Source organism: Myotis brandtii, unplaced genomic scaffold (assembly GCF_000412655.1).
Source record: "Myotis brandtii unplaced genomic scaffold, ASM41265v1 scaffold17, whole genome shotgun sequence".
In the NCBI taxonomy this organism is placed as follows: Eukaryota; Metazoa; Chordata; class Mammalia; order Chiroptera; family Vespertilionidae; genus Myotis; species Myotis brandtii.
The window spans coordinates 3,877,101-3,894,606 of NW_005356259.1; the positions used below are offsets into that span (position 1 = coordinate 3,877,101).

General features: G+C 40.1%; 1 protein-coding gene across 5 annotated transcripts in view; it reads left to right on the forward strand.

The window, feature by feature from the left end:
• Window positions 1-3,469: 3,469 nt before the first annotated feature.
• The window catches only part of RSBN1L (round spermatid basic protein 1-like), a 54,361-nt gene continuing 40,324 nt past the window's right edge, over window positions 3,470-17,506 (forward strand). For all 5 annotated transcript variants that reach the window (XM_014536977.1, XM_005862911.2, XM_014536976.1 and 2 more), the window contains exons 1-2: window positions 3,470-3,597; window positions 13,449-13,565. In XM_014536977.1, coding sequence (XP_014392463.1) covers window positions 13,517-13,565 — 49 coding nt within the window. In that variant the 5' untranslated portion in view covers window positions 3,470-3,597; window positions 13,449-13,516. The remainder of the gene's footprint in view (window positions 3,598-13,448; window positions 13,566-17,506) is intronic.

Here is a 17,506-nt window from a genome sequence, read left to right on the forward strand (position 1 = left end):
CCAGGCTGCAGCCCTCGTGGGGACAGGAAATGGAGCCTGTGATTTCGGTCCCAGCGAGGGGCATGGCCGAAACTCGTGTTTTCTCTGTCGCGCTCTGCCTCTCCGCGAAGGCGCGGAGGGTTTGCACCATCGGGTCTAGGAGACCCGCCTCGGAGCGTGGGGCTCCGGAGGGAGAGGAGAGGGAGCGGGATCCTCCAGGGTCTGTTCCTTGCAAAAAAGCGCTCGGTTGGTTATTAGACCGTCTAGACCGGATCCTGGAATTCATGTTTGTGAGCAGAAAATCCTGTCAAAAAAAAAGGGGGTGTGGAGAGCCGTGGCGTCAGCTGGGAGCTACCAGAGGCCTGAGCTTTTCATCCCTATTAGGGAAATGAGGTAGCGTGCGGGCCCGGAGCGCGCTGCTGTTTCGTAAGGTCCCCTCCCTCCCCTCTGCTTTCCGCCCCATAGGCTCGAGTGCTGTGAGTGTTCCTGTTTGAAACACCATCCTGCAGAAAGCTTTTACAGCCATTTTTCTTCCCCTTTCTGCAGCCAAGGATACGATCAGGCGCGTTAAGGTTTGGGGGCCAGAGCAAGTGGCTGCAAAGTGTTTTCGCATCAGAAAAAGGCCGATTCTTGTAGACGTCCTTCTCGGACAGTTTTAAAATGTAGCTGGCCATATACTTTTCAGAAAGCATTTCTTGAAAATAGATGGTTCTGCCTATTCAGCTAGTGGTACACAAGGATCTGACAGGGGTACAGCATAGAGACTGGTTGAAAACGAGATCTTGATGTGATCAGAAGCTTCAAGCACATAGTGATCTTTAATATAAATATGCATCGATACGGAGTATTGTCAAAGTATGTTCGTTTGTTTTGAAAGGAAAAAATGAAATCTCAAAAAACGGTTTTAGCGCTGCTGATCTAATGGTAGCTTAACATCATGAAAAATTCTCTGTATATTTGAATTGGAATGGCTACTTTCACAGCTTTTAAAAATGCTGTAAATGAGTATGCAGCAACAGTTACTTCTTTCTTGGTGTTTTTGCCTGTAATAAAGCTTTGACATCTAAGCATAGCCATCTGGTACTCCTGCACAAGGTAAAGATCTCTCAGCTTTGGAGAATGTTGCTTCTCAGAAAGTGTTTTTTATACTACTTTTCGTCTGGAATTTTAGTTGGTTAGTATTTTAAAGTTACTTTGTTTTTTTTATTGGTTACATTTAAAAGTTTTAAGTGTCTGGAAGTCTGTGCATTGCGATGTATAAACTGTTTGCTTTTCTAAAGTTCTTTGAATGAGGAAGTGTATTGGAATGGCTGAAAATAAGCATTCTTCAACAATTCTGACTTTAAAATGGTCCTTAAAGTGAAATGGCTGTTAAAAGAAAAAATTTTCTAGCCTTTTAAATTACACTTAAAATCCTCCATTTGAAGGCCACAGCTTATCGAATTAAGTCTGAATATAAGCAATGATACCTTTACATTAAGATGTGGGGGAGATGTTTTTCCATGACCTATTTAGGTTTTTTGATTACATACATATTAACACTTGTAAGGTTTTCATTTTTTAAAAAATATATTTTTATTTATTTTAGAGAGGAAGGGAGAAGGAGAGAGAGAGAGAAACATCAATGATCAGCTGCTTCTTGCACGCCCCACGCTGGGGATTGAGCCCACAACCCAGGCATATGTCTTGACCCGGAATTGAACTGTGATGCTCAACCAGGCAGATTTTCCTTTTTCTTTCTTTCTTTCTTTCTTTCTTTCTCTCTTTCTTTCTCTCTCTCTCTCTCTCTCTCCCTCTCTCTCTCCCTCCCTCCCTCCCTCCCTCCCTTCCTTTTACAGAAATGCTATTTTATTGAGGAAAAAAACCTAAAAAATCAAAGAGGATAGCTTTTCAGTGTCTTGATGGTAAATTTAATGGTGAAAATATTTCCCTCTTAATTTGGGAAGTGCTTATATCCTTCTAAAACTCTGATATACTGAATTAAGGTTTTGTTTTAATCAATTAAGAAGATTCTTAAGCAACAGTATTATTGATTTGGCAAGATTATATACATGCATTCAATCCTATATAATAAAACCCTAATATTCAAATTGACCGAACAGTGAAAGGACCGGTTGCTATGATGCGCACTGACTACCAGGGGACAGACGCTCAACACAGGAGCTGCCCCCTGGTGGTCAGTGCGCTCCCACAGGGGGAGCGCCGCTCAGCCAGAAGCTGGGCTCATGGCTGGTGAGTGCAGTGGCTGTGGCAGCAGCACTAAGGACCCCCTGGGGGATGTCTGCTTGCCTGCTTAGGCCCGCTCCTAGACTGCGAGAGGGCACAGGCGGGGCTGAGGTCCCCCACCCTCCAGTTCACGAATGTCGTGCACTGGACCTCTAGTATAGTTATAATTGCAAATATAAAAGTCCTAATATGTAATACAGTTCTTTTTTCTCTGGGCTTTTTGTAAAAATCTTAGTGAATGGGTAACCAGGTGTTTTGTTTTAGGTATATATATTCCTATTTTTAGTGTTATTCTAACTTGGATAGTTCACCTGGATAGCACATAGGATAGTTTAGTGAGCCCTCTCAGTTATCCCATAGCTCACTGATTGAACAATCTGAATCGGAACCATAAGTTAGGTATTAAGACACTGAAACAAGGAATAGATCTTTCAAAAACAAAAATCCAAAAGATTTAGCCTCTCAATTTCATTAAGCAGTTAAGCTCCTTTATTTGTATTAGAGTTGTTTTTTGCAAGTCTTTAGTAGGAACTGCTAGTTTTTTACATTGGCTCTCATTCTAACAAGTTATTTGAGTCAGAAGCATGATAATTTGTTTTTGTTAACCTCATAACAAATTAAAAGGTGGATGAATTCAGTTACAGAAAGGATCATTGACAGTAGATTTGAGAGTTAAGACTGATAAACAGAATTATAAAAGCATACCAGTCTAGGCCCACTTAGCATATGGATTGATGCTTTACACACCCAAAGCCTCTGTCATAGTACTGCAGCTATCTTGCATGATAGCCTGAGTTATCAAGTAAAAGTTAAGTTTGTTATAAAAAATGTGCAGAACATTTTAGATTTTTAAAACAAAATAACCAAGCTTTGGTGCTTACAGAGGTAACCTGCTGAAGAGTTCACAGCCCATGTAAGACTGAATAACTTACTGAATCAGTAAATATGGAAGTAAAAGTGGGACACATACTAAAGGTATCCAACATTCAGAGTTATTATAGTATAACAAACAACAGAACAAACATATTAGATAACAAATGCCTTATCTGATTCCAGTAACCAATAAAACCTGTATAGATCAGTGCTCGCTTCGGCAGCACATATACTAAAATTGGAACAATACAGAGATTAGCATGGCCCCTGCACAAGGATGATAAGCAAATTCGTGAAACATTCCATATATTTTTTTGGGGGGGAGAACTTACATAGATCATCTAATTTTTGTTAGTTTTTGCTTTGCATTTATTAGCTTTTTTTTTTTCTTAGAATGACCATGTGATATATCCCAGGACAGAACCAGAACATTTTAACTGAATTTTTTACTTGAAAGTGTAGTTATAGAATTTGACTGTAATGAAAATAGAGGCTTTTCTTAGAATGGAATAATTGGAGGTATGTAAATGCCAGTGATTTTAAAGTTTAGCATAGATGTTCAAAGGTTTTTAAAAACTAGATTATTCCCCATCTTTCTAATATTGTTATTCCACAATTTTAGGGTAAATTCATATTCAGAGTTTTTATCATTATGACCAAATAAATATTTGTTGCTCCTGAGATAGTTTATTATAATTTTATTTTCTTGTGTAACCTTTTGTTTTTAATGCCTAATTTTTTCATTTGCTTAGTTTTGTCTAGAAAAGTCTTTCTGTACCCTCCAGCAGCTTCATAAAATGTTTCTCAGTGCAATTTTCCACATGGTCAGGTCTGTCAGATATACTTACCAGTTACATTTGTTCCTGTAGTTATTATCCATCCTTTTTGTAGCTGTCCTTCCAGCTTTGGTCTGGATTGTTTCTTTTTAGGCCTGCTGCAGAGTTGTCATCTTGGGACTTCTCTTAGCTGACATTCTGGGAATTTCTTTCACTTTAGGTGAGTCCTTTTTTTCTTGATCCCATGCCTTCCTTTTGGTTTATTCCTTCATTTTATTTTATTTTTAAAATACATTTCTTTATTGATTTCAGAGAGGGGGATAGAGAAACATCAATGATGAGAGAGAATCATCGATCAGCTGCCTCCTGCACGCCCCCCATTGGGGATCGAGTCCGCAACCCGGGCATGTGCCCTTGGTCGGAATTGAACTCGTGACCTCCTGGTTCACGGGTTGATGCTCAGCCACTGAACCACATGGGCCAGGCTCTGCAGCTTCTTTTTCTAAATTTAATTTTTACATTACATTTAGTGTACACTATTATATTGGTTTCAGGCGTACAACCCCATGATTAGACATTTATATAACTTAAATGGTAATTCTGATAAATGCAGTGCCCATCTGATACCATATATAGTTATTACAATATTATTGACTATATTCCCCATGCTGGACTTTACATCCCTGTGACTGTTCAATAACTACCAATTTGTATTTCTAATTCCTTCACCTTTTTCACCCATCTCCCCAACCCCTCTCCCATCTGGCCACCATCAAAATGTTCTCTGTATGTGTGAGTTTGTTTCTGTTCTGCTTGTTTGTTTATTTTGTTTTTTAGATTCCACATATAAGTGAAATCATCTTGCATTTATCTTTCTCTGATTTATTTCACTTAGCATGATTCTCTCTAGGTCAGCGATTTTCAATCTTTTTCATCTTATGGCACACACAAACTAATTACTAAAATTCTGCGGCACATCAAAAAATATATTTTTTGCCGATCTGACAAAAAATAGGTATAATATTGATTCATTCACACAGGACAGGTATTGTTGTATTGGCTGTTATCATTTTTTAATTTGGCAGTCTAAGGGAAAAGAGGTCTGTGCCCTGACTAAATAGTCAGGTTTTGCATGTTTTAAAAATTCTTTCTTTCCCTGCACACCAATGTCCCACTGCACACTGGTTGAAGATAGCTCTAGGTCCATTCATTTGTTGCAGATTTTTTTCTTTTTTATGGCTGAATCATATTCTGTTGTATATGTGCACCACGTCTTCTTTATCCATTTATCTATTGATGGACACTTAGGATTGCTTCCATACCTTGGCTATTGTAAACAACCTATACTAATAAAAGGGTAATATCCTAATTAGACTGGATAGACTGCATGTCTTCCGGACGTCATTCTGGATGTCCTTCCTGACAAAGCCAGGGCCCGGGCGGCATCACTCGGGTGCCTGCGGCCGGCCTGGGCAGCGCCACCCATGGTCCCAGGAGCCTGCCCGGGCAAAGCCGCCCAGGGTCCCGGGTGCCTGCGGCCGGCCTGGGTGAAGCTGGCCCAGGTCCTGGGTGCCTGCGGCCAGCCAGAGGGAGGGAAGCTCGGGTCCCGGTTGCCTGTGGCCAGCCAGAGGAGGGAAGTCTGGGTTCTGGGTGCGGGGGCCAAGGCAGAAGCAGTTAGGGGCGATCAGGCAGGCAGGCAAGCAGTTAGGGGTGATCAGGCAGGCGAGCAGTTAGGGGTGATCAGGCAGGCAGGCAGGCAGAGGCGATTAGGGGCAATCAAGCAGGCAGGCGAGTGATTAGGGACGATCAAGCAGGCAGGCAGGCAGGCGAGCAGTTAGGAGCCAGTGGTCCCGGATTGTGAGAGGTGCAGGCCAGGCTGATGGACCCCCCTCCCATGCACAAATTTTGTGCACAGGGCCTCTAGTGTTCCAGTAAACATCTTTCCGATTTAGTGTTTTGGGTTTCTTCGGATAAATACCCACAAGTGGAGTTGCTGGGTCCTTCTTTGCCTCTTCTTATACTCTTTGTTTTAAAGTCTATTTTTATCTAATATAAGTATTGCTACTCCAGCTTTATTTTGTTTTGTTCCCATTTACATGAAATATGTTTTTCTATCCCTTTAGTTTCAGTTTATTTGTATCTTTTGCTCTGAGGTGAGTCTCTTGTAAATTGCATATATAAGGGTCTTATCAATTCAATTACCCTATGTCTTTTTTTCCTATTGTTGACACTATTACAGCTATCTCCCGTTTTCCCTCACCTGATGTCTTATTTTTTAAAGAATAATTTATTGATTTTTAGATAGATATAGGAAGGGAGGAAAGAGAGACAGAGACAGAGAGAGAGAGAGAGAGAGAGAGAAAGAGAGAGAGAGAGAGAGAAACATTAATGTGAGAGTGAAACATCAATCTGCTGCCTCCTGTTTGCCCACCAAGTGGGGATTGAGCTCGCAATCTGGGCATGTGCCCTGACCGGGAATCTAACCGGCAGCCCTTTGGTGCACAGGAAGGCACCCAACCAACTGAACCACCCTAGCCAGGGCACCCCCACCTTATGTCTTTTGATTGAGGCATTTAATCCATCTGCATTTAAAGTAATTGTTGACAGATATATATTTAATGCCATTTTATTCATATTTTTTTTATCTTTTTCTTTTCTTTTTCTTAAAGAAGACCCTTTAATATTTAATACTGGTTTGGTGATCATGAACTAACTCCTTTAGCAATTTTTTTTTTTTTGGTCTGGGAAGCTCTTTGTCTTTTGATTCTAAATGATAGCTTTGCTGCATAAAGTAATTTTGGTTGTAGGTCCTTGCTTTCATCACTTTGAATACTTTGTGCCAATCCCATATAGGCGTTCTTTTTTAGGTAACTAACTGCTTTTCTCTTGCTGCTTTTAAGATTCTCTCTTTGTCTTTAACCTTTAGCATTTTAATTTTGATGTATCTCGGTGTGGGCCTCTTTGGGTTCATCTTGTTTGGGACTCTGCACGTCCTGGACTTGTATGTTTATTTCCTTCACCAGGTTAGGGAACTTTTCTGTGATTGTTTTTTTCAAATAGTCTTTCAGTTTCTTGCTGTCTCTCCTTCCAGCACCCCCATGAAGCAAACGTTGGTATGGTTGAAGTTTTCCTAAAGGCTCCTTACATTATCCTCTTTTTTTTTTACTGTTATGATTTTTTTTTCTGCTTCCTTAGCTTTCAAATTGCTGACTTGATTCTCTGCTTTCTCTATTGTTAATTTTCTGTAATTTATTCATTTCAGTTAGTATATCCTTCATTTCTGACTGGATGTTTGTTATGATTTCCATGTCTTTTTCTATGCTGTTGAAGTTCTTACTCAATTCCTTAAGCATCCTTATAATCATTGCTTTGAACTCTGTGTCTGGTAGTTTGCTTGACTTGATTTCATTTAGTACTTTTTCTGGAGACTTCTTTTGTTCTTTCATTTGGAACCTGCTTCTTTGTCTCTTCATTTTGGCTGCTTCCCTGTGTTGGTTTCTATGTATTAGGTATAGCTGATATGTCTCCTGTACTTGGTAGAGTGGCCTTGTTTATTAGTTGTCCTGTAGGGCCCAATGGTGCAGCCTCCCTGGTACCCGAGCTGGGTGCTCCAGCTGCATTCCGTGTGGGTTGTGTGTACTATAATATTGTAGTTGAGCCTTGATTATTGTTGGCATGTCACTGGGAGGAATTGGCAACCCATCAGCTGCAAGGACCAGCTGTGATTACAGTGCAAGAGCTGCTATGCAGGGTCTGAATCCATGGAGCAGGACTTGCTTCATTGAGGCTCTGGTACCCACTGAGTCCACCTCTTGAATGTCTCACTTGTAGCGGTGGCTGGGTTGTAATCCAGTGTGGTCTGAAGCTGTCCACTGGGTGCACTGGCTCTGGGACCTCCTGGGAGGTGCAAGGTCAGTCACCCCCTGTGCCCTGCCTGGGGCCACCTGACATGAGCTGATCTCCAGATGACTGCTACTTGCACTGGGCTTAGAGGTTCCCTGGAAGAGGCCAAGCTGCAAACTGAGATTGGCCTCCTCTAGTGCCTAGGCCTGGTGCCACTTAGTACGAGATATGAGGGATACGAGGGCAGGATGCTGCTTATTTGAGAGATTTTAGCAAAGAAGTATGAGCCAAGAGAGGCTGTTTGTATGGAAAAGCCACTGGAAATGGCTTGTGAGGGCCAGCAAGTTGGGGTGGGGCCTGGTCTCTGAGAATCACCAGTGTTAGCAAGGTTAATGGAGACTCAGATATGGCATCTCGCTGCTGGCTCTGTGAGGGGAGGGCTCAGAAAAGGAACAGTGGCTTCTGTCCTTGCCCTGAAGCCAGACAATTTAGTTCCTTCGCATATGTCCCTGGCACATTTCCAGCTGCTGTCCCAGTGCTAGAGCTCAGAGCAAGTGAGTTCAAATAAGTCCATGCTCAGGCCCTTTAAGAGTAATGTCTGGGTCTCAAGGAGCTTTGGTCTCACGCAGCCATAATCCCCACTGGTTTTCACAGAAGTTATGGGTACTTCTCTTCCAGCAGTATTCCTCCTGATGTTTAACTGCCACATGTGGGTATGAGACTAACCTGTTCCCAGTCTCATTGTGTCTTCTTTTATAACCTTAGTTATAGGACTTGTGTTCAGTTAGATTTCAGGCATTCTGAATGATGGTTGTTCTGTGATTTTGTTGTAATTTTGATGTGGTTCGGGAGGTTCTGAGTACCGCATTTACCTGGACTGCCATATTGACCAGAACCTCTATTGATGTTTTTGATATAATGACTACACACCTTCAACTTATTTTTCATTGAACTGTTTAACTTTATTTGAACTTGAAGGCATATTCCAAGACCCTTTTTCCTGTGTTATGAAACTAATATGATCCTATTGCAGCAACTTAGAAACTTTTGTCACGTAAAATAATGGCTTTTAATAATTTGAACTATTGTCTTTCACTCTGTTTTCTGAATGTGTATATTAGTTATAAATATTTTTAAAATGTGGGAGGTATAAAGGCAGGAGGTATATGTGGGAAATCTCTGTACCTTCTGTTCAATTTTTATATGAACCTAAAACTGCTCTGAGAAAAGTCTACAAGTAAGTATACTTATAAATAAGTTCTATAAAAACTGTAGGTTATGCTATATTATAGTTTTGTTTCCTGAGAAGCTAATATAATATCATTTTGTAAAATATTTGTGTTTTGCGATTGTGGTAGATTTATAGTATGTCATATTCTTTATACATGCCATTAAAATTTTATAGTTGTTTTAAATATGTGTGGTTAGAAGTCAGGATTGTGGTTAACCTTCAGGGAGTTGCATTAAGACTAGAAGGGAGTCCTGGCAGGTATGGCTGAGGTGGTTGAGCATTGTCTCGTACACCAGGGAGTCACAAGTTCAATTTCTGGTTGGGCACATACCTGGGTTGCGGGTTCACTCCGTGCTTGGTGTGCATGTCGGAGGCAACCTATCAATATTTCTCACATGGATCATCTGATGTTTCTTGCTCTCCCTCTCCTTTCCTCTTTCTCTGGAATTAATGAAAAACATATCATTGGGTAAGGATTAAAAAAAAAATAAAAGACTAGAAGGGAGTGCAGAGTGGTCCAGAGGTGCTTATTCATTTTTTGTGAAAATGTAGCTGTATACTCAGGCTCTTTCTGTATGTATATTATACTTTGGTAAACTTTAAAGTTTAATAGTTACTGATATAGAACTTTAGGGTAATAAGATTAATAGAGGTAACTGGAAAATGAAATGATGAAATTTCAGATGACTTACTCATTTGTGATTTTAAATATGTAAATAGTTTGTTTTTAAAAATGTGTATTTAGAAAATAATAACTTATATATGTGTCTAAGCTCCAGCTCTTTGTAATAACATTATGTGGATGTATAACAGGATTTTAAGGACTTTAAATATCAAAAAGTAAGAGTAGCAAACTAATGTGAAATGTGAAAACAGCGTATTCTATAATTTAAGTTATATGTGAACAGATGTTCACCTCTGTAACCTAACTCTTTTCTTATACTCAGCAGTGCATATTTGTTAAGTCAATGAATCCCTGTCCCCTCATCTGTTTTCAGTATTATCACTTTAAGAAAAGCACATTGTTGCTGAAACCGGTTTGGCTCAGTGGATAGAGCGTTGACCTGTGGACTGAAAGGTCCCGGGTTCGATTCCGGTCAAGGGCATGTACCTGGGTTGCGGGCACATCCCCAGTGGGAGACGTGCAGGAGGCGGCTGATCGATGTTTCTCTCTTATCGATGTTTCGATATTTCTAATCTCTCTCCCTTCTTCTCTATAAAAAATCAATAGAATATATATATTTTTAAAAAGTATTGTTAGTTTTATAAAATGAAAAAATCTTAATTTGAATTTTTTGTTATTATTAATGACTGTATCTTTTAAGAAGCCTATTAAATACTTGGATTTAATTTTTTGAGAATTACCTATTTAAGTCTACACTTGAGTTATTGATTTTGGTAGCCACTAGTATGTGGCTATTGAACACTTAACATGGTGCTAGTTTGAATTAAAATGTGCTATAAGTATAAAATATACACTGAATTTTGAAATCTTATTATGAAAAAAGAATGCAAACTAACACAATATTAATTTTTTAGTATTGGTCTTATTTTGGAATGTTTTAGATATGTTGGTTAAATAAAATATATGATTAAAATTAATTTCACCCTTGTAAATTTACATGTGTTGTAAACATTATATTTCTATTGGACAATATTGATTCAGTAATTTGATCATTAGGTGATTTGGGCCTGAATGAGTGTAGAAAGGAAAGTAAGGAGGGATTTAAGTAAGAAAGTATGCAGTATGCATATGTATATCTATATATATAATCTACATATATATAAAAGGCTAATATGCTAAGTGTCAACTGTCTGGCCGGTAGTTATGACGCGCACTGACCACCAGGGGGCAGATGCTCAACGCAGGAGCTGCCATGATGCACACAGAGAAATGGCACCGCGGACCTGGCGCCCACAAAGCAACACTTGGCTTCCCCCAAGTGGGACACAGGCCCACCACCACCCCGGAGCGACACCCCACCACATTGCAGCTGCGCTGCAGAGACCCCATGGTGCAAAATGTGGCCCATAGCCCAGAAACGGTGGCTGTGGGTGCTGGGTAATGATGTCATGTAGCAACGCCCGGCTAATTCTCCGTAGGGACGACTAGCCTCCTTGCAGTTTCTTCGGCCCAGGAACATGACTTGCTTTATAGCCAGGTGCAAACATTTCATACTTTAACCAAATGCCTGTGAAGTGTTTTCTTGTGCCTCATCTCATTTGATCCTTGCAGAAGTCCTGGAGTAGGTAGATAGGAGACTTGGTGGAATCCTGTTTTCTTTTCATTAGCCGGAAAACAGATTTAGAAAGCTTAAAACTTGACCTGACTGAAAAGAAGTGGTGGACCTTGAAAATGACTTCAGGTTTTCTCACTGCGCAGAATATAGTCAAACACTGCTGCAGTTAAATATTTTACCTTTTGTTCTCCCTGTGTGATCTACAATAATAATGTGCTTCATGTTGATATAATTACTGCTGTGTTGCTGACAATTACCTGAAAGAGAAATTGGGGTGCTTCACTGGGCTGGAAAAAGTTTAGCTACATCAGAAAGCAGGTCTAATTAAGCAAGTTTATTCTATATCTATAAAAGGGTAAGTTGACTCACGCATGCGCAATACATATAAAGCTCTTGCTGGCGCCAGTTGCACACGTATGTTTCAATCTGTCATTGTTAATCGTGAATTTGGTTGACATTTCTATTACAGAGAAAGTACAAATAGCGATATTAAAATATTTCTTCTAATTAATTTCCTTTCGATGTGCTCAAATTCGTGCACCGGGCCTCTAGTAACTATGTAATTTCTGCTACATTGAAGGATATCTTGTGGTTTTTTTGTGCTTACATTGTGGCTTTGTAATCAATCGTATGCTTTTTGAGGACAAGGACTATGTCACTGTTTTTACATTCTCCTCTACTCTTTTGCTGGGTACATAGGTGCTTGAATAAATACGAATAAATAGGACATCAAGTCTCTCTATATAAAAGCCTAAGTGACTGTTAGGACCAGATGACCGGACAACCTGCTGGTAGCTATCACGCACACTGACCACTAGGGGCAGGCAGGCGCTCAATGCAAGAGCTGTCCCCTGGTGGTCAGTGCCCTACCACAGTCAACCTCCCACGGTCAGCCGAACTCCTGTGGTCCGTCCCCCTGGCTGGCTGGCCCTAGTCGGCCCTGATGGGCCCCAGTCAGGACTGGGCGAGACAGCCCTGATTGGCCCCAATCTCCGGCCAGGCCGGGGGACCCCACCTGCGCACAAATTCATGCACTGGGCCTCTAGCAATTTTACAGAATCAAAGTATGAATTACTAGATTATAGACAATAATTCCTAGAGTTTTTATACCTGTTACTAGGGGCCCAGTGCACGAATTTGTGCACCTTGAAAGAACTGTGGGCCATGAGGCTGCGCTGGGCACAGAGGCGGGTCTCAGCCCATCCTCTGCGCCCATGCCTGGCACCTCCCCCTGCGGCCCCCAGTCCCCTGTCTGCTGGCAGCCCTGCTCCTGCTGCTGCTGACAGCACTGGCACCGCTTGCACCGCTGATGGTGCAGAGCAATTGGGGCTGCCGCCAGCAGTGGGTGCAAGTGGGGCCGGTGCCGTCAGCAGGTGTGAGTGGCCGCTGCTGGCCCCGATCACCCCTCAGGAGCTGGGGGAGGTGGAGAAGCCCTTAAGGGTGATTGGGGCTGGCAGCTGCCACTCACACGCACTGACGGTGCTGAGCGATTGGGGTGGGAAGTGGCACCAGGTGCCAGCAGCAGGTGCAAGTGTGCCGGCGCTGGCCGTGGGTGTGAGCAGCAGTTCCAGCGCCGGCAATGGGTGCAAGCGGGACCATCACCAGCAGCGGTGGTCTGATGCCCCTGCTCACCTGCTCCACCATCCTGCCGTGGCCGACGCCCACCATGTTGCACCAACGCCCCCTGGTGGTCAGCGCACATCATAGTGACCAGTTGTTTGGTTGTTTTGCTGTTCGATCTATTTGCGTATTAGGGTTTTATATATATAGATAGATTTTACTATAATATCACCAGCCAGCCAGATCAGTCATACCCTTTTTAAAAGGTGCAAGGTTAAGGGAACTAACATCTGGTAGTATATAATAGGCTCTAGGTAGCCATTTTATATCTTTTTTCAGTTAGTCATTATAGTAACCTATGAGAAAGGTGTCAACTACCATTTTACAGATTAGGAAACTGAGATTGAGTAATTTTTCCATTGTTATGTTACCAACCTAGGTATGCCCAACTTCAAAGCTTGTACTTTTTCCATTGTAGTTTACTGTATTGATTAAAGTTAGTCAGTTATTTTAAGTGATTTAAAGTTAGTCTAATATTGTGGTTGACATGAAGTAAGTGAAAAATAATCTTAAGGATAAAATGTATACTAAATTTTGTTCGTTTCCTATGTGTATTATGTAGTCCATGTTAAGTATAGGAAAGGGAATTTTAGAAATTTCACCATAGTTCATTGGAAAAATTCTAAAATAGTTGAAAACATTTCCTTTTTTGTGTTTCAGATAAAATCAAAGAAAAAATTAAAGAGAGAGATAAGGAAAAAGAGAGAGAAAAAAAGAAGCATAAAATAATGAATGAGATCAAGAAAGAAAATGGAGAAGTAAAGATGTTGCTGAAAAGTAAGTTTATATTCAGTGATTTTAGTTGTACTGTATTGTTCAGTATACTTACTGGCTTAGTGAATAAAATAAGAAATGTTATTTGTTGCTGAATTTTTCTAAGAATAAACTGGTCAGGCCCTGGCCGGTTTGGCTCCCTGGATAGAGCGTCGACCTGGGGACTGAAGAGTCCCGGGTTTGATTCCAGTCAAGGGCATGTACGTTGGTTGCGGGCACATCCCCAGTAGGGGGTGTGCAGGAGGCAGCTGATCGATGCTTCTCTCTCATCGATGTTTCTGACTCTCTATCCCTCTCCCTTCCTCTCTGTAAAAAATCAATAAAATATACTTTAAAAAAAAAAAAGAATAAACTGGTCAAATTGAAACTTTAATGTAATAGTGGGGAGTTTGAATGTGTATAGTAAATATGTATTTAGTATATTTAGTGAATCATTAAAAAGTATTAAAGGGTTAAGGTTCATTAAACTGTTAGGTTCCTTAAATTATTTAAAAATAGGTTATCTAATTTTGTGTTTGCATTACTAGTCTCATTCATATTTAGATTATCTAAAATAAAAGGCTAAAGCTATTTTTAGCTTGATAGGGATGGTGAAATAAGTGATCTTACAAATATTTGATGTAATCAGATCATAGGGATTTGGAGGGAACAATTTACTCTGAGCTAATTTAGAATAAATCTGAACTATTTCAAGAGAATTTGTGGTAGCATACAAGTAAGGACAGTGTTAAATCCACTCAGCAAGGTAAGAAGAAGAATCATTGGCATTTGGTTGCTAGACAGCTAACAAATTCTTTAGCTTCCCTATCAAGTTGACAGTATGCAGAGCAAAACATTTTCACTTTGATTAATTTTTTATGTTGAATTTATGTGTTGATAAGCCTTTATATCTACATAAAGGAGAAAAGACCATAGCTCTGCATGTGCAATGAAATAACTGGTTAATTTATATTATTTTGAATAAACAGCATTAGATTCTGTATTTTCATTTCATTCTTTGTCATGTTTCCAGATGTTCTTTGATGGCACTTTATTTGATCTCTGTTTTCTACTTGTAAGAACTTTATTTTCTGTAAAATTATGTTGACCTTGAAGAAACATGTCAGAGGTTAACTTGATGGCTACTTAGTTAATGCTCATTGTCCTTTTGTTCTATCTCTTTTGCCATGTATTTTATCTATGTTGTCTAATTAGATTGTAAGCCTTTGAGGCAGGAGTCAAATCTACCACACCAATGCTGTCTGTACAGCGGCTAATGATTAATGCTGGAAATGTTAACTTTACCCTATTGATTTATTCAAATAGCAGTTATTTTTTCTTATCGATTTAAATGTACAGTGATGTAAATTCCTGCCATACAGTAAAATGTTAGATTCCTGACATATAATTAATGTTAAATATGTGAATCTAGAGATTACATATGCAAACAAAATTTAAAATAACCTTAAAAATGAAAGTGTTTTTTTCCCTCAGTAATATGAGATAGTAACCTTGAGTTTAAAGTAGATGAAGAATTTAGGAGATATTTTTAACTGAGTTAAACTGAAACCTAGTGATGATAAGGGAAAAAAATGATGTATATTTGGAAATGAATTGGTGACCTTTGGGGCGACAAGGGGAAAATGCATTTACTGTAAAGTGGAAGTAAGTAATACTGTAATTACTGCCTTACATGGTTGTAAGTGCCAACGACAGTGTCTGGCCCACAGATATTTAATATTAATAAATGGATGAGAATTTTGTAAACATGTATGAAAGATTAACTCTTGTGATTAAAAAACAACAAAACTCTCTTCTCTTCATTTGCTAGTATGTAGACAATTAAATGAATAAGAACTTGATTCATTTTGGGAAACAGTACCTGTCCCATGGTAAGCACCAAGTGTTAGCTATTGTTATTATATAGCAAAACAATTTGCCCTGTGTGTGTGGCCATTTCCCAAGAGAGCCTTCATCAGGGAAAGGTATCCTTTGTTACTGGTGTTCTGGAGCAGCATCGATTTGGTGGGGACAGTATACTCTTATGTGTAACTGTGTGCCTTTTTTTTTTTTTTTTTTTTTTGGGCAGGGGGGAGGGCTTTAACTTTTATCTTCTCTTTATAATTTTCTCCTAATAATGTTAATGTTGTAAGCTGTGGCACACACAGGCATTGATTGTTTGTTGATGGCACTGGAACATCTAAAATAGAGGCTAACTCTTACAATAATCTCATCTCCTCCAGATTTTCATTAAAAGCCGCAATAAGTTGAATATGACTAGAGATGTATACACAGTTTTATATATATATATATGCTAAAAAATTTTATTAATCCAGAAATCTTGTAAATGTTGAAAACATTATTAAAATAGTTCAAAGGAACAAATAGATTCGAATCATAAGCTTTAATTTTGCTCAGTCTTTTATATTAATGTCTACCAACTACTTTTTCTGAGCATACTTATGTGTTCCAGCCTTTTCTTTTGTTATTGATATTCTTTTGTTATTTTATATTGGTAAGAACATAGATGTTGTAATTATAATATATTTTATTATAGCATATCAAAGAAGCTTGCTGAAGAGTAGGTGGAATAGGGGTTAAAGAAGCCAATGTCCAAGGTTATTGGTAGTGTACTAAAGGTCACAGGTAGGTAAATTATGTCAGGAAGAGTGAAAATATTAACAGGTGAAAAAAGCAGTCATTTTCCAAGGACCAAAGGTTGAAAATAGTTAAGCTAATTACTACTACTTTCTTTTCTTTTCTTTTTTTAATATATTTTATTGATTTTTTACAGAGAGGAAGGGAGAGTGATAGAGAGTTAGAAACATCGATGAGAGAGAAGCATCGATCAGCTGCCTCCTGCACACCCCCTACTGGGGATGTGCCTGCAACGAAGGTACATGCCCTTGACCGGAATCGAACCTGGGACCCTTCAGTCTCCAGCCCGATGCTCTATCCAGTGAGCCAAACCAGCTAGGGCATACTACTTTCTTATGTATGATAATAGTTATATATAGATTGATTCCTATATTAGATATGAAATCAGATTTAATCTTTTTTTTAATTAACACTAAAGTATACTAAGGTTAATGGCAGTAATTAATGCCAGTTAATTTGTGTTCTTAAAGGTTGTTTTTTAAAAATATATATATATTTATAACTTATAAATATATATTATTATAATGCATACAGTTTGTATCTCTGTGTATGGGGTTTTTTCTGTCTCTTTGTGCCTCTTTCTGGCTGTGTATGTGTCTGCATTTTTCTCTGTGTCTGGTTCTCTCTCTAGCTCTCTGTGTCTGTGCTGCTTTTTGTATGTGTCTCTGGGATCCACTGTATGCATGTGTTTATGGACCTGTGGGAGGAGGGTGCCCCATCAACCTTTTACTGTTACACTTTGTTGTTGTTGTTGTTTTTTCATTGATTTTTAGAGGGAGTGGGAGGAAGCGGGGGAGGAAACAGAGAGAGAAACATCAATGTGAGAGAGACACATTGATTGGTTGCCTTCCACACATGCCCCAACCAGGGCCAGGGATTAGCCTAGAACCCTTTAGTCCATGGGCTGATGCTCTATCCACTGAGCCAAACCCGTTAGGGCTACTGTTATACATTTTGAGGGTCCCAATTACATAGACAGTAATTCTATCTATATAAAAGCCGAAGCGACCATCACAACCGAACAGACGACCAAACATGCTGCGTGGGGCGACCAGGCTAGCAGGGGGGTTAGTGAGGGACGACCAAATGACCGAGCAGTAGGCTGCGTGGGGCGACCAGGCCGGCACAGGGGTTAGTGAGGGGCGACCAAACGACTGAGCAGCAGGCTGCATGGGGTGACCCGGCTGGCAGGGGGGTTAGTGAGGGGTGACCAAATGACTGAGCAGCAGGCAGCGTGGGGCGACCCGGCCGGCAGGGGGGTTAGTGAGGGACGACCCAATGACCAAGCAGCAGGCTCCTTGGGGCGA